This window comes from Pezoporus occidentalis, unplaced genomic scaffold (assembly GCF_034315485.1).
Source record: "Pezoporus occidentalis ecotype Australia unplaced genomic scaffold, CSIRO_AGI_Poc_V1 ctg64, whole genome shotgun sequence".
Taxonomy (NCBI): Eukaryota; Metazoa; Chordata; class Aves; order Psittaciformes; family Psittacidae; genus Pezoporus; species Pezoporus occidentalis.
The window spans coordinates 402,725-418,463 of record NW_026915987.1 but is presented as its reverse complement, the minus strand read 5'-3'; the positions used below and the strand labels follow the sequence as shown (position 1 = coordinate 418,463).

At 38.9% G+C, this 15,739-nt stretch overlaps 1 protein-coding gene across 1 annotated transcript in view; it reads right to left on the bottom strand.

Moving 5' to 3' along the window:
* CDK5RAP2 (CDK5 regulatory subunit associated protein 2) overlaps nucleotides 1–15,739 on the bottom strand; it is an 80,330-nt gene that overhangs the window by 54,922 nt on the left and 9,669 nt on the right. Inside the window, 8 exon segments of the mRNA XM_062640308.1 lie at nucleotides 673–843; nucleotides 6,229–6,447; nucleotides 8,381–8,473; nucleotides 9,064–9,183; nucleotides 9,596–9,649; nucleotides 10,991–11,153; nucleotides 13,092–13,243; nucleotides 15,339–15,462. Of these exon segments, the coding sequence (XP_062496292.1) occupies nucleotides 673–843; nucleotides 6,229–6,447; nucleotides 8,381–8,473; nucleotides 9,064–9,183; nucleotides 9,596–9,649; nucleotides 10,991–11,153; nucleotides 13,092–13,243; nucleotides 15,339–15,462 (1,096 nt within the window).

Here is a 15,739-nt window from a genome sequence, read left to right as displayed (position 1 = left end):
GCAAACAAGCAAAATTCAAGGGATTATCCAAGAATGATCAGGCACGTGTTTTTTACCACACAAAGGAAGAGCTCAATTTAACATAATAGAAGCAAGAAAAGATCCAACTTTCCCCAGCAATCCAATCTTTCAAGTATTAAAAGCCAAGGCATGTACCTTGGTCTCCAAATAAAGTTGAGAGCAACCTCAACTATTACTCTTTGCATTGCTGGTTGAATACCATGAGAACTTTCCAGGGTTACATCTCCAGCTGTAAGGAACCTTGAGCGGGGGTCCATTAACATTCAGGCAGCTCCTTCCTATATGTCATTGTGAATAGGCTCCAAAAAAAAGATTAAATATTTCAGTATCTCTACCTATTTCTGCACAATAAACTGACAATCAAAGGCATTTCAGAGCTTTTAAAGTATCTTACACAACAGTGAAAACTCTACTAAGTATTAGTAAAGCTTTCTTCCTCCTCTGTCCACACGCTTCATAAAACCCTAAAAAGAAATCTTTTTGAATGCCACACACTATAATTGTATCTCTATTCTGCAAATACAGTGTTACAGTAAGTGAAGGAATTTCATCCAAATCAATAGTAATTCCAAACACAAATGTGATTTTGTATTAATTTCTCATACAGAAATCAAATTACAACCTTCAACTTTTCATTTCAAGCCTACCTACCTGAAGCAGTAGATCCTTTTGACTGACGCTGTCTGTTAACTGCTTGATAACTAGTTCTTGGCTCTGCAGCTTCTGATTACTTTCACTCAAAAGAATATTGTAATGATGTTCAAGCGCTTGCTCTTTCTCAGTCATTTCACCGTGTAATTTCTCCAGTTGATTTCTAAGATCCTACAAAACAAGCGAAACTGAATATTCAGTAAATCAACTCTTTTAAAAGTTTAAGCCTAACAACCCATATTATTAGTTGAACTTTCCATTGCTTTAAACTCCTCCTATCGCTTAAGAGTTTGGAAAGGGTATTTAATCCAGGCTCTTTCTCTTGGCATCAACACAGCATGAAAGAGAACTTTTAGATGAGGTGTCAGTGCTGTCTTCCAGGTTGCTACTGTTTAAATGTTTTTTGGTACAGAATGACTGGACTCCAAGGCTATCAGGAATATCATGCACGTACATGCTGCCGCTGTCAGAATGAACACCCGCTTCTGAGTCTATTTACTGCCTTACCAGAAATAGGAGAAAATTGGTTACGGGTGATTCAGTTTGTCATTTGCTCTTTTTCTCATCACACCATGAAAATTCTTGCACTAACATTGTATTACCAGTTCCTTTCGCATCAAACAAAAGGTCACAAATGTTAAAACATTTTCTTTTGGCAAGAGCACAAACTTCAAATGACCACTGAGGTCAGGCTTGTGATTAGATGCTGTGGAGAGAACTGCAGCTTGATTCTGGTTCTGTTAATTACTTCCTGCAGCCCCAAGATTAACCGTATCATCTCCACAGCTTTGCTCCCCATAAGCCCATTTTGCCTCCAAAAGACAGAAGAAAGCTCTTTCAACAGCCATGTGCAGTAGCAAGTCCAAAGGACTAAGATCTGTACAGATCAATGAGGACTACTGCAATACAGAAAGAGGTACCTCCTAGTTCACAGGTCACACACTTGAAGCACACCACTATTACAGCATTCTCCTATGGATTCCTGCAGATCCTGTTCCAATTCACTTGAAAACCCACCATCTGTAGCTATCTATGGGGTTTCAAAGCCTGACCACCTGACAAAGCCTTGGATTCCAAGCAACAACATCAAAGACTTCCTATTCCTTACACTTTGCTCTGAACTGGCTTCTCTCGTTTCCCACCACCATTTGTGCCACTTCAAACTGTTTTGCTGATTTGCTGGAAGCTTCAACCCTGTCAGCTGAAGGAGGCACAGCTTGTATATACACTAGCCTCACTTGCATATATACTAACAGCCTCACTGTGTAAGCTCTTACTCCCCAAGAAGATCCAGAGCATTTACTGTATGTGTACAAAAAGTAGAAACTTGTAACAAAGGAGCTGCTGTTTAAAGTTAAACAATTAAAACTTAGAGGAAACTTTATCCTATCTAAACTTCTCTTCAGACCCTTAGAACCAGGTAACACAGCCTACACCTTCAAATAAATGTTTTCATTTTATTCCCAAAGAGGGCCCATTTGTGAAGTACCATAAGTCCTTTAAACCGTTTGCACATATGGTAGTCACCTATAAACCTTACATTTACATCCCGTGGGATTTCAAATTCAATAGTTGCTTCCCATTCTAAGTACAAAGAAATAGTACTAGTGGCACTTTAATTGCAACCTCTTTACAAACTGTTTTATGTCCTTTTCTTGGCTTAATTACCTTGCTTCATGCAGGTTCACATCAGATCTTTAACATCAATTTTACTACTCAGTGTTTTACTTCTGTTTATTTTGCACATTAAATGCAAATCGTCATTTACAATGCCTTTGGTTTACTTGCTTCATTTTAGCTTCATTACCAGGATTCAGCTAAAAAATCCCTAATAGCTCCCCCAAAAAAAACTTGAATGTCATTCAAACAATGATTAAGCTTAGACTTTCAGTTCTGAAAACTAATTAAGTTAATTTTTTTCAGGATCAAAAGAACCACTTCCTTAACTAAGAAAACTGAAGACTTGCAGAATCAGATCCCAATTTTGTCTATATACATAAACTCTCAAATCTGTTTCTATTTCTTCCTAACTACTACCTATAACCTGGAATGTGACAGAGCTCTCTTGGAAACAGTGTGAGGTCTGTCGTTTGGCTTCAAGGTATGGAGCTCTTTGGGGGGGGTCACATTAAGCCTATTCACATAGAACATGTTCATTGGAAGCAAAGGATCAGCTGCAGTGTTATAATTGTCACTGCATTGCAAAGTTCACTCCTTGGCTTTCCATTTTTACATTGTTTTTATACTATCAGATCACTGAGAGGCTTTAAGTGAACACATTACATGTTAGGTAACTTCAAAGGAACACTTTTGACCTCTGCTGTAACTTCAAGTGCCCAATACTCTGTGACTTCTCATTATGAAAACATACAGCTTTAAGAAGGAATGATGATAGACATGCACAGATAGAAAAGATGCTGCTGCATAACACTACTACACCCCCTATCATTTACTCTCAGTCATTTTGGTGTAAAATGCTTGTCAGGTACAGAAAGCATGCCTCTCCCTTGAAAGCAGCAAAAATAAGTTATGGCTAGGTTTATGGAAAGAGCTAGACTGACAAGGCATACAATTGTGGAGTAAGTAAAACAGCCTGCAAGAGATTTTCAATTTGCAGCTACTTTACCTCTACTACTGCTGCCCCCAGAGTTCCCTAAATTCTTCCCAAAACAAGCAAGGGTTGAGAATGAAAATTATCTTCTTTGCATGAGCTGGAATTCTGTAGCACATAAAACTATCCATCAATATAGCAGGTTGCTCGAACTCATTGACCACTCAAATTGTCTGGGAGAATATCTATTGGTTTCTATACATTGAGTTGCAAGGATAATATAGTAGCTACAGCTCTTAAAGCATAAACTTTGCAATTCTCTCTGCCAACCTTTTTCCCCAAGAGACTCTTCTATGATTAATGATAGTTGAAGTAAGAAAATGAATGTGAAACACTCTAATATAGAAGACCAGAGCAGATGCCTCCCCCTCCTTGTCAGATGGAAAACAGTTTGGTGAATAATTGAGTTGTGAAGCTCCAAAACCTCCCTCTCAGGCTTAACTACAGACAGGAAGACTAAATAATAAATTCTGCCTAATGAGTTATTCTGTATTTCCCCAACCAACTGATCAAATATGAATACCTAGTAAATACACTCTAATTGTCTACACTTAGGCCTGGAGAGAGAATGGGTACTTGAAGTGTTTATTCATGTAAATGTGAACAAACTCTTTGATCAAGAAGCGCTGAATCTCTGTTACAGAGACACTAACATGGTGGACACAAGCAACACTAAGAATGAGATTACATTTGTTCCTCATCAATCATATGTAAGAATATATATGACCGAAGTTTCTGTTTTCAAAGAGGATAAAGTGATGCTGAACCAATGCTTGACAACAGTTTCTGCCAAGTACAGAACTGGAAGAGGTTTTGCTTCTAAAGTTGACCTAGTAAAAAGCCAGTGCATGTACACACCCTGAGACAGGGATGCTGTCCAAGGACATCTACACTCATCCCTCCAGGACAGTCCTGATACTGGGCCCAGTCTGTGATTTGCATGATAAGCTCACACGTAGCAGTCTTAACTTAGTTCAACCTTCTTCCATTCCAGGACAGTAACGCCCAAATCATCTCCAACCAAACTGGGTTTACAACAGGGCAGAAGAACTTTTTCTGGCACTCAAGTTTTGGAGGTTTTTTAATAGATACATGCAAAAATGTGGGTTATCCCAATTACAGTATTGAAAAGTCACTGAAAATTTCCCTGCGAGTGAAGAGCCAACAGAGCAGCTCATTACAGATGTCAAGGGCATTTTCTGCAGTTTACACACATTCAGACTGCTTTTATTCCAACAAAATAGAAACACTGAATAGGTATTTTAGAGTATAAATAGAACTGAATTTTTAAGGCTGTCTCATAAAAAGTTTGCAGCCGATCACTGAAGTGCTCTTCTATTTGTCAAAGAGCAAAATATCACAGCATATTTTCTTCCTCCCACATAGCTACTACTTAATGGGCAACATTTCACAGGCAATGGTGCTGTATCCCAATGTACCAGCAACTCTTGAAATTGAAGCAGCTGTTCTACAAGGAATAGGAAATAGGTTAGGGATATAATTTTTATAAGACTGCTCATCTTTTGGCAGAAATGCTTTTCCCCAAGGAACTAGTCATTTACATGAAAACCTTGGACGTAATGGAGGCAAACAGGTTTCTGTAACACAAGTAACTCTGAATCCCCTGGCAACTCCCTACTCAGCCCTATTTTTCCTGCCTTTGCTATACAGAGTTATAGCCTAACTCCCCTGAAAGACAGAAAAAGTTCTGAATAGCGTAGACAGTTACATATAAAATACTTTAAATCAATAAAACATGTTCTTTGTGTCTGTTTTACTGACAGGAGCGATCTGTTCTTTCTCTCCGTAACCTCAACACCCTGAAGGAATTTCAAAGCACACCAAAGATAGAGACTTTGTGACAGCAGCCTAACCACAGTTGACAACCCAAAACGCAAGTTAAATTGGGGACAGGAGGAGGGAGAGGAACTCATTTGTTTGTAAGTAAAGAGACCCCTCTACTGGTTTTAAGTGAGATTGCAAGAACAGCAATTTCCACCCATATCTGCTTTATTAAGGTCCTTATTTAAGAATTGAACCGAAACAAGACAAGCTCATTTAATCTTTTATGTAATTTAATAAAGCAGGAGACTAATCCCTAACTGAAGAGGACCAGACTCTGCACGCAGGCAGGACTCACTCATTAGAGAAATGCTGCCCTAATGGAAGCTTTGGTTAAAAACCCACATGAAGAGATAAGAAGTGAGAGGTGAGTTTTATGGCAACCTCTCAGCAGAAAGTGCACTCTTTCTCAAAGGAAGAAAAGGAACCTGATCACTCGCCTCGATGCTGGGAGCAGAAGCACTTATCTAAATGCCTACGGCAAGGTAAAAAAAACCTATGTGGAATATGAAGCAAGCAAAGTTGATGAACAGATAGAGCACATCATTTTTAGGTTAAATTGTGATCAACTAATCCTCTGCTTTGGGAATTTTACAAGCAGAAATTATTAAACTGCCTTTTGAAATTAAAGCCTTTGCAGTGACCCTGCTATGATAACAAAAAAGCTGAAGTTCGGCTTAAGGTTGCAACTATTGGCTACTTGCTCCTCTTCTGCATTAGAACTTACAGTTTAATTGAAGTAGTGTAATTTAAGATATTGTAGAGATAAGTAACAAGAGAAATGTAGCAGAAACATACAATGTTCATTGTTGTGCACTTTTAGATTCTCTCATCAGACAGAGGCCAACAGTAACCATTTAGCACTTCCAAAGGCTAATGATTTTTTCTAGGACTTAAGCCTATCAAAATGATATTTAATATATTTTTCAATGCAGACCACATGCCAGGCAATCTTCTTGGCCATTCTTTCGAATACTGACTTTAGGCAAATGCATTTCTCAAATTTACTCATATTAAACCCCTCAATTTGTTAGAGAAGGACATGCTCAAAGTGCTAAAGTACTTTTAAACTTTATGAAATAAAGGAAAAGAGTGATAATAACATTAATGGTTTTGTCACTTCTGCTCTTCTGTAGTTGTGCTTCATCCAGCTCCTTCTCCATTTTCTCTCTTTCTAAATTCAAATCATTGAGCTCTTGATCGGTCCTTTTAATCCTCCTTTGTAGTTTATGATTCTCAGCATCCTTTGTAAGGTTTTCTGAACGCAGCTCTGCTAAGAGGGTCTCTTTTTCCATCAAGAGAGCTTGATAATCTGCAGCACCCTGAAACATAAAGCAGCATTCATGTTCTATAAGGGTATTTTGTAGAGACTGGAAGTCTTCACTCCTGTTGTGCCCAAACCCACTCCCACACACCTCTTTCCAGTGCTTCAAAACTGTGCTGCAAAATGCAGTGGAGTGACAGATACTCACACAACAGGGAAAAGGTTACACTGAGCATCTTCCCAACTAATGGAACACAACTTTCAGTTGCATCCAGTGCAGGATAACAAAGCCTTAGACAACTAACGACTAGATAAAGGTTGACCTGCAAAGGAGTCCATAGTGCAAGTGAGATCATATTATTATTATTATTATTGGCTCCCAAAGCTCTTATTACATAAACTTTGGGTCAGTTTGAATCCAGACTAAGTCAAGGAGTTACCAAGTCATAAGCATATTGTTTTATACAAAGTAACATCTGATTTATGCTCTTCCCCATCACATACTGTTAGAACTGGCCTCAAAGTTCACAACACATGATAGGAGTAGTGGGCTATGCAGCATGGTCTACTCACAAAGAACTGCCTTCAACTCAAGTTTGTAGCTAAGTAGCAGAGTTATGAGGAGAAGGCCTTGCTCTGTCACCCACCATGCAATATGGATTCTGTGGACAGGAGGGATTAGTTGCACACTTTTTAAACCTAGAACTTCTCAAAAATAATCAAGTTCTCATTAAAACAAAAGGGTTAAAATTAGAGAAATACTTCAAAGCAGGACTTCCATTGGTATGAAAAAGCAAACGTTAGCTATAGATTCACACCCAGGCCAAAACGACCTGAAGAAGCAACAGGATATGCTTTTCCATATAGGGCACACTTAAAATTTGGGCTTAAGTGAAATAAATGGCTTTTGAAGAAATGTAGGTGCATGAGACTGACATCAAGAAACACTGCAGTCAGTCACAAAAGCTTTAGTTGTGTGTACTCCAGACACAAGCACATCAACCTCTTCCATTCCTGCTGAGCTCAGAGTGGATGCACAAACATCATCATGGAAGATTCATCACTGCCTCTAATCTGTATTAGATACTTTTATCAGACTTAGTTTTAGATGAGTTTGAAACCATTACAAGAGACATTATGTTGCCTGCTTTAATGTCAAATTCTTGCTTTCCCCCAGTTTACATTTTAAGACCTTTATAATGCATAATTTATCATCATAAAGTCCTTTCTCCTACACACACAGGAAAGCATTACTAAATCACATTTCACAAGTAACATTCCACTCTTTTATAAATAGTGGTTTCACATTTATTATAGAAATAAATCCAAACAGGTGCCTCATAGACAGTTCAACTCTGCTAACCTGAAGCATGTGTTGTTACCCTACTTTTGGTACAAAACCCAAAGGATTCTTAGGTCAACAAAGCAACCTTGATACCATCTCAGCTCCACAACTCTTAGTGCCTTTATTTTTAACTCATTTTGGTTTTACACATTTCTCCCTTGGTTTTCAGTTGTTACAAAAGAAAAAGCTCAAGAAACAGATAAATTTTAACACTCTGTCCTTCAAATGGGTTCAAACTTACACAGGGGAAGTTCAGGTTAGACATAAGGATGAAGTTCAAGTTCTTCCCTGTGAGGGTGGTGAGGCACTGGAATGGGTTGCCCAAGGAAGTTGTGAATGCTCCATGTCTGGCAGTGCTCAAGGCCAGGTTGGAGGGAGTCTTGGGTGACATGATCGAATGTGAGGTGTCCCTGCCCATGGCAGGAGGGTTGGAACTGGATGATCTTAATGTCCTTTCCAACCCAAACCATTCTGTGATTCTAAATGATCCGATTTGGGAAAACTGTTCAAAGTAAGAGAAATCAGACATCTGAAACTCATTTCCACTTCTTTGCTTTCAGAGACACAAAGCCCTACTTGCTGCGGGGAACTACAGAGGAGGGAGGAGCAGGGATGAGGGAAACCATATTAACTGCTTGTTTCTTACCTTGAATTTTTGCATATGTGCTTTGTGAGTGGCCTCTCTTGCCTTAGCCAGTGAAGCATTTAGATCTTCAATCTCAGATCCAAGCTCCTCATTCTTTAAATAAAGTATAATGAATACTATGTAGAAAGAGTTATTTCCAAGGGACAGTGATTCAGTAATAGCTATCCCACCTCATTACCCATTCATCCAACTACACTAAACAAATACTTCAGAAAACAAAGCCACCCAATACATCATAATAAATCTTGTTTAAATAAGTTCTGGTTCTTACACAGGACTCACTACACTGCCCATCTCTCAGGTTATATATTTCCCATGCTTCAACAAAATCTGAATTCCAGCTAACACTGACCTCTCCTATTTTAGCTGTCTTTATGACAGCTCCACTTACTCAACATCACAAAATACTTCTCCTACCTTTTAAGTGGTGCACAGAGCTGATAAAAATCAATGTGCACCTGAAAACATCTTTCATCAAACTTCTTAAGTACTTTTTCCTTTCTCCTCAAGTCCAAGACCCAAAACTCTAAATAAACAGAGCTGCTTACAGGTATGACAACAGTGATTAAGGACCCACTAGAAACCTCCTAATGGTTACAGTGAGACACAGCCAACCCCTGCCCCACGCACAACACACATATTCCTCTCCCAGTGATAGTTCAGCAAGATCATAACTACCATACCTCTTTTTCCTTCGCTTTCAATGCAACAGTTAGCCCTTGGATAGTTTTATCCCTTTTCAAACCATTCTTCTTTTCAACAGCAAGCTCATTTTCTCTCTCTTGTAGCTCTTCTTGAAGGGACTAAATTAGATTATGTGAAAGTTGCATTAACTTCCCACTAAGAGATACTGTAACTGCACATTAATAAGTACATTTTCTCAGAGTTCTTATATCTTATTACTTAGATTACTAACATTAAATATCATCCCAAATGCAAGTCATCATCTTAAAGATGTGCCTGGAATACAGTATAAGAAGCTTCATCTCACAGGCTGGCCATGAGTATCAGCTTCAATATGTGAGTGCACCTATCAGCTTTAATTGCTTCAAAACCAAGGGGAGCCTTCCTGCCACCTAACATAACAGAATTTACCAGAAGACTTCACTTTGCTTCCTTTGGAGTCGAGGCCTCTCTGTAACTATGAATGCATAACAGAAGGGATCCCAACATGTACTGTAAGTAATCAAGGAAACAACTAAAATCAGAACTTACCTGAATCTTCTTTTCAAAGGAGTTTCTTTCATTTTTAAGCTCCATTCTAATAGCCTGTAAGAACAAAACAGCTATTAGAGTCAAGTGAATTTAGTCTAAACACAAATGTAACACATTAAACTGGACAAAACGAGCTTAAAAACATTGGGGAGGAAAAGAAGAGCAAACCACCTTAGTGTATGCCTTTTGGTAGGAATATACATTTATATATGATTTTTAAAATCATATATAAACAACAGAGTTGTGTGAAGTGATTCATCATGGGGTTTTCTCCAATACTGCATCCCAAAATGATCACACAGTCCATCATAGAATCAGCTAGGTTGGAAACGACCTATAAGATCAAGTCCAACTATTACCTCAAGACTGCCAAGACCACCACTAAACCATGTTACTGAGGGCTTTCCCTACATGGTTTGTGAATACTGTCCACCTCCTATGAAAGGATTAAAGGTGACCCTGTTTTCACCTTAACACACAAATACTCTTGGGAAACCAGGGCAGTTTTTCCTACTATATACCTATTTAATTGCAGATTTTAATCAGCATAATTGTACTGATTTTTCCTGCAAATAATGATTTAATTGCAAGGCCACACAGAACTGAAAACTTTTCATTCTACTCATTGGTCCAATCATACAAGGTTCTCTTGTCTATTTCTGACAGAAATCAAAGGTCTGCAGGTACTGATCATTATTAACTTATAAAACCAAAGGCAGGAAAACTTCTCAGAAGCATGAGAAGCCTCCATGATTGCTTTCTTAATTCTGCCAGCTTTAATTTATTGCTTGAATAACCATTGGAGGAAAACAAAGATAGACAACAAGCCTTAACAGCTCTATCTACACGTCAGCTTTCAGGATATGTCTTGCTATGTAAGAGCCAAGTGAAATAGAAGGCTAACTCTTAGCACATTTTGTAAATGAAAGATTACACTTTCCCTTTATTTCATGAAGGGTTTTTAGGCCTACCCCCCTTACCACAGCTTTTTCTCCAGACCATAACAGTAGAGATACTTCCTAATACCAAACTCCCAAGTCACATTCTTAACTTCTTTAGCAGTTGTGGCATCTATTGAGGGAGAGATTAACATCTAGCATTTTTCTTTTTAATATACACTTCTGTAAAGCAATTGCACAGTATCTGTAACACAGGCACAAAGCAAGGGGAAACATCACCTCTCATTGAATGAATGGTAAGCATGGGTAATAAGGACGAATTTTGACCACAATCTCACCAATGAACGTTACAGAAATAGAGAAGGGAGGGAGGTAACAACCATGGAGAATATTTTAAAAGACTGGTGTAAGTCACTCACATACTGACATGCACAAAGCCTTTAAAATCCTCCACCACACGAGATTTAACACAGAACTGTTCAGTCAGTCTCCTCACCTCTATCTCACTATCTTTTTCATGCCTCAAAGCACTGGTAAGTTCTCTGATCTTTTCTGCTGATAAGTTTCCATCATAAGATCCACTCTGAGCCTTTTCCTCTTCCAGGCGTTGAATTAAAGCTTCTTTACTTTTCAGTGACAGATTCAGTTGCTCTATAAGTCTGAAATTAGAAAATCAATATTAATCTTGCATCATGTACCACCATTGTAATAAATCTTGCAGACAACTTCCCTAGGTGAAGGCTCCAGACAACACTTGTGAAACTCTGGGGAGGACTTTCACAACCTCTTTTCCCTCCAGAGAAACCAGAAAAGGTGAAGTAACTTTACAAAAAGCAACAAACACTGTTGAGCCCCCTGCAAAGTGCTCATTCTTCTTTTCAAATGCCAACACTTAAGCTTCAACATTTTAGTTACATCGTCCTTTAGAGCACACACAAAAAGCTTATCAATCTATTCCATTTCATACACCACCATATCCTTTCATGTCATCACTGAGTATCCCCCAAGTACACATTTACATTTATATTTGTACCTAAGCTGGTTCTCATTTCACAACAATGCTCATGTTTCCTGACAGATATAAGGGTTATTAAGGCAAAACTTTCTAGCATAAAATGCCAGCTGTGATTCCCTTTGTATTTTGTAGCATAAATGGTGAAAGCATCTTTTAAACACAATATGGATTCCAGATGTGCTACTCTCAGACACATTTAAAGCACTGCACGTTAACGTTTGATTCACTTCAAGAAGTCAAATGCTCTCTTCTTCCATTAGCACTATTTTTTTCTAGGCCTGTGAATACTTACACCGATCTACCAGCATGCAATAGATGATCCTGCTAACATTGGATCACGGAGGGAAAGCTAAAGAGAGGGGAAAACCACCAAAACTAAACCAAAACCTTCGTTATACTCCAGTCCTGCCGATTTGCTTCCACACTTCAAGTACTATTTTCACACAAGCTGTCAACCAGAGTACCTCAAAGGGACTGGGTTTAGACCTCCTTCCCAGCTCAAGTCTCTCTGGAGAGCAACTGTGTTCAGTGCAGATGACTAACAGATAGAAAGAGGAAGATAGGGAAAGGGAAAGGAGGGAGACAACTTGAGAGCCAGGTTATAACTAAGTCGTGGCACATAAGGTGCAATATCAAAACTTATTAGAACAGATTCGTAATTTTATGCCACAATAGAGTTCAGATTGGCAGTTTTCAACCTCTATGCTTTTGGAACAGCTGTCTGGAACACACTGCAAACCTTGCTTTGGTGCTACCATAACATAAAGCCTACAATATGAAAGCCTCAGGCCAACACAACTTTCTGTTATCAGGGTAGACCAATTATGCAGTGACTCACAGAGCAGCTACCTGCAGGGCTCAGTCACAAACAAATGGGAAAGGATACTCTAACATATAAGGAATCATAGCAATCTTTCGATCTCCATCCTGGGCTCATATTCCCAGACCAAGCCAGCTTTATTGGGAGGCTTGCCAGGCTTATATTTTACCCTACATACCTAAAAAAGAAAAACCCTCCAAAGGATTGAGATTTTATTTGATACATTTTTCCCCATCTCAAGTAGAGGAACAACTCACACACCTTTGCCACTACCTGCCAAACAAAGCCAAGCCAATGCTTTGCAAAGCACAATCAAAACAGCTCAAACACAGTTTCTCTCCCCATTAGGTTTACCAGCCTCAACATACACATCCCTGGGACTGCAGAGTACGTAAGCACCATGAAAGCATACAAATGGTAGAGTCAAGTTCTATTCAGCAGTGGTTCAAGAAAGCAGTGAGCAGGAGGTAAGTCAAAGCTACAAAGATGCTTTCAAATAGGACATGCTCATGGTCACATGCATACTGATCCTTTTACACTTTCAGGCAACATTTAAAGGTGATTTTTCTATCATGCAGCATGTAAACTGGTTGTTGTGTTGCTATTCATTTAATAGCTGAATAGATAAGATAGCCAGTAGCACTCACTCATGTATCTGAGGGTAGGATCAAACTATTAAAACCTATAAATCCATGTTGACTCTTTGCACTTGAACAACAAAGAATTCCAGTAGTCAGAAGCAGCACCAGCAAGAGTTCTGACCTGTCTTTCTCAGCTCCTGTAATCATATCCACATCCTTCGCAGGGGCATTCATAATTGAAGCAAGTTTCTGCTCAGCAGCTATTCTCAGAGCTTTCTCCTTCTCTGTCATTGCAACAGCTTTTTCCACATCTTCTTGGGCAGCTTTAAGATCCTGTAATTAAAAAACACACGATCCTGATGCCTGTAAGAAGAAAATGCTCACAATTTTCTTTCACATATTGAAGTTTCTTTTCCCAAACATATGCTGGCATGTTTAATTTAGCAACTTTTACCAAGTAGTTCAAGCACTTTGAAAATGCTTCTGAACTCTTCATGGTTTAATCTTGAAAATGCAGACATTTTCCATGGTGCATAGAAAAAGGGAAGTTTGTTTCAAAGAAATAAAACAAATACCCTGATAGCAGAACTAGAATTAAAACTGCCCCAACGCTATGGTTTTAGATTTAGCCATTATAATTTGGCTTTGTCCCACTGTCCTCTCACTATCATAATAAATAGCTACACTTAGAGAGGTTAAACAAGAGCTTTTTTATTCCATCAGAGATGAAATTAATATTCCCAAACTCACTGTAGCTAATTGGAACTCTTCCCAACATCATTTATAATATTTTGCAAGAACTGATAAAGTCTGAACCTGACCTTTTTCTCTTCAACAGCAATAGAATGGAGATAACATCCAGAGATTCCAGTCAACCTCCTCTAGGTGACCCAACTCATAGGGAAGACCAAATAACCCCATGCTTCTCCTACATGAAGTTTGTTTCAGATCTTCATTTTGACATTGTAAGCTTCTCTACTGTGCTCACTGAATTGTGCTTTCTATGAAACAGAAGCCTCCTTGTAGCCTACCAATTCCCCTCTCCATTTCATATCTATACTACAAAGCATGTCTCTTTGGGGGAGCTTGAGGAAAAGGTCCTTCACCCCCAGACTTCACCACCCAACCCCTTTCCTGACAAGCTGATCTGCCAGCACTCACCTGTCAATCAAAACCTCTGAATTAAGTTAACCTTCGTTAGTGTTACCTGGGTCTGTATCATTATATGGTGCTACATAAACAAGTGACTAAAACTACTCTGCAGTGTTCACATTCATAAGCATAATGAAATTTATATCGGAGGCCAACGCTATCTCCAGGCTACAGAAAATCCTGTATCACCATGAGATTAAGAGTATTTGGCTTTATACCTTGGCAGAGCTGGGAAACAACAGTCCGACTGGCTGGTTTAGTACAGAGTAAGTTATTTAGGAACTTCTCTACCAATGCAATAGCATGAAGAATGCTTTGAGAAATCCCCATTCCACTAAACTAAAGAAAGGCTGTGGAGATTCCCCCCTTCTCCTGTCTGAAGGAGCTCACTGCTTTCTGAATACTGCTAATTCGTGATAGAAAATACCACCAGGGGATGACTACTAATACCTTCCATGTCTAATTCATTCTTTAGGAAGGGAAAGCATACATTGACATGTATCCATTTGTGCTATTCCTATTTACTTCCAGGAAGAGCAGCAGACCTCTATCCCTCTCATAAACACAGCTATAAAATCCCACAAGTCCAGTGAAGTGCACATAGTCAATGATGCAAAACAACCCTGAGTTTATGTATTTCTAGAACTCGACACAAACATTTCCAGCACAGATCAGTCGGTATCACATTTGCTCTTTACAAGAAATTGAACTTCTTCTTCCTTCTAAGAAAGCAGGTTATTCATGCAGAGAACTTTGGGGTTTTTTGGCTTTACACTACAAAAGGAGGAAACACGAAGCAATTCCCCTGTAAAGAGGCAATTTAAGCAATGGCTTGACAATAAATAGAGGAATAAACTGTCTCAACCACAGAGAGCAAGGAACTCAAAAAGCCATTGTTAAGAATAACCCTCTGTAACAGGAGAATGTTATGCAAAAAGATATATTAACAGCAGAAGCCAACAATATTTGGCATAAAGGTCCATCTAACAACAGAATGCAAGAGGCAGAACAGAGGGAAGCACTCACTGGTTCACCTACCCAGAAGCTGCCATAAGTAGGTGGGCTCTCAGCCTATAATGAGCACACAAGAGTGGAGATACAGAAAGCCTCTAGAAAGAACAGGCACTCTATAACCTCTAGGAAAAAACAGCCATTCTATGGAGAGGCTATTTTTCCAGGAAAGCTGAAAATACAGGTAGATGACACTATGAAACCTCAGACAATAGCACCAAGGCAGTACTGATTCCTAACTGCTCCTTCCGTTTCAGTCACCCACCTTTTCCAGCAAGTTTATTCTGCTGGTCAGGATTTCTTCCATTTCTTGCACCTTCTTTTGTGCCTCTTCTTTTACACGTTGCATTTCAGCATCACCACCCTGGGCCAAGCTTTCAACTGCCTTACTGAAAGGTCATAATATAGATAGAAATCTCATTACATAACAAAGTGGAAGACATTTAAAGTGAGACTGCCTAGTAGATTACACACAAGCGTCTACCACTTCATCTGTACCTTCTTGTCACTTTAAGGTTAAATACAAACATCTACACACTATATAGCAATGAGTTCCACACACAAGCCTTGTCACAGTGGATAACCAACCACTTTTTCATCATTCATAGAAAGTGTAATGATTCCTTCATAATTTAAGCTTCCAAATACAGTATCAAGCCTTTGGCA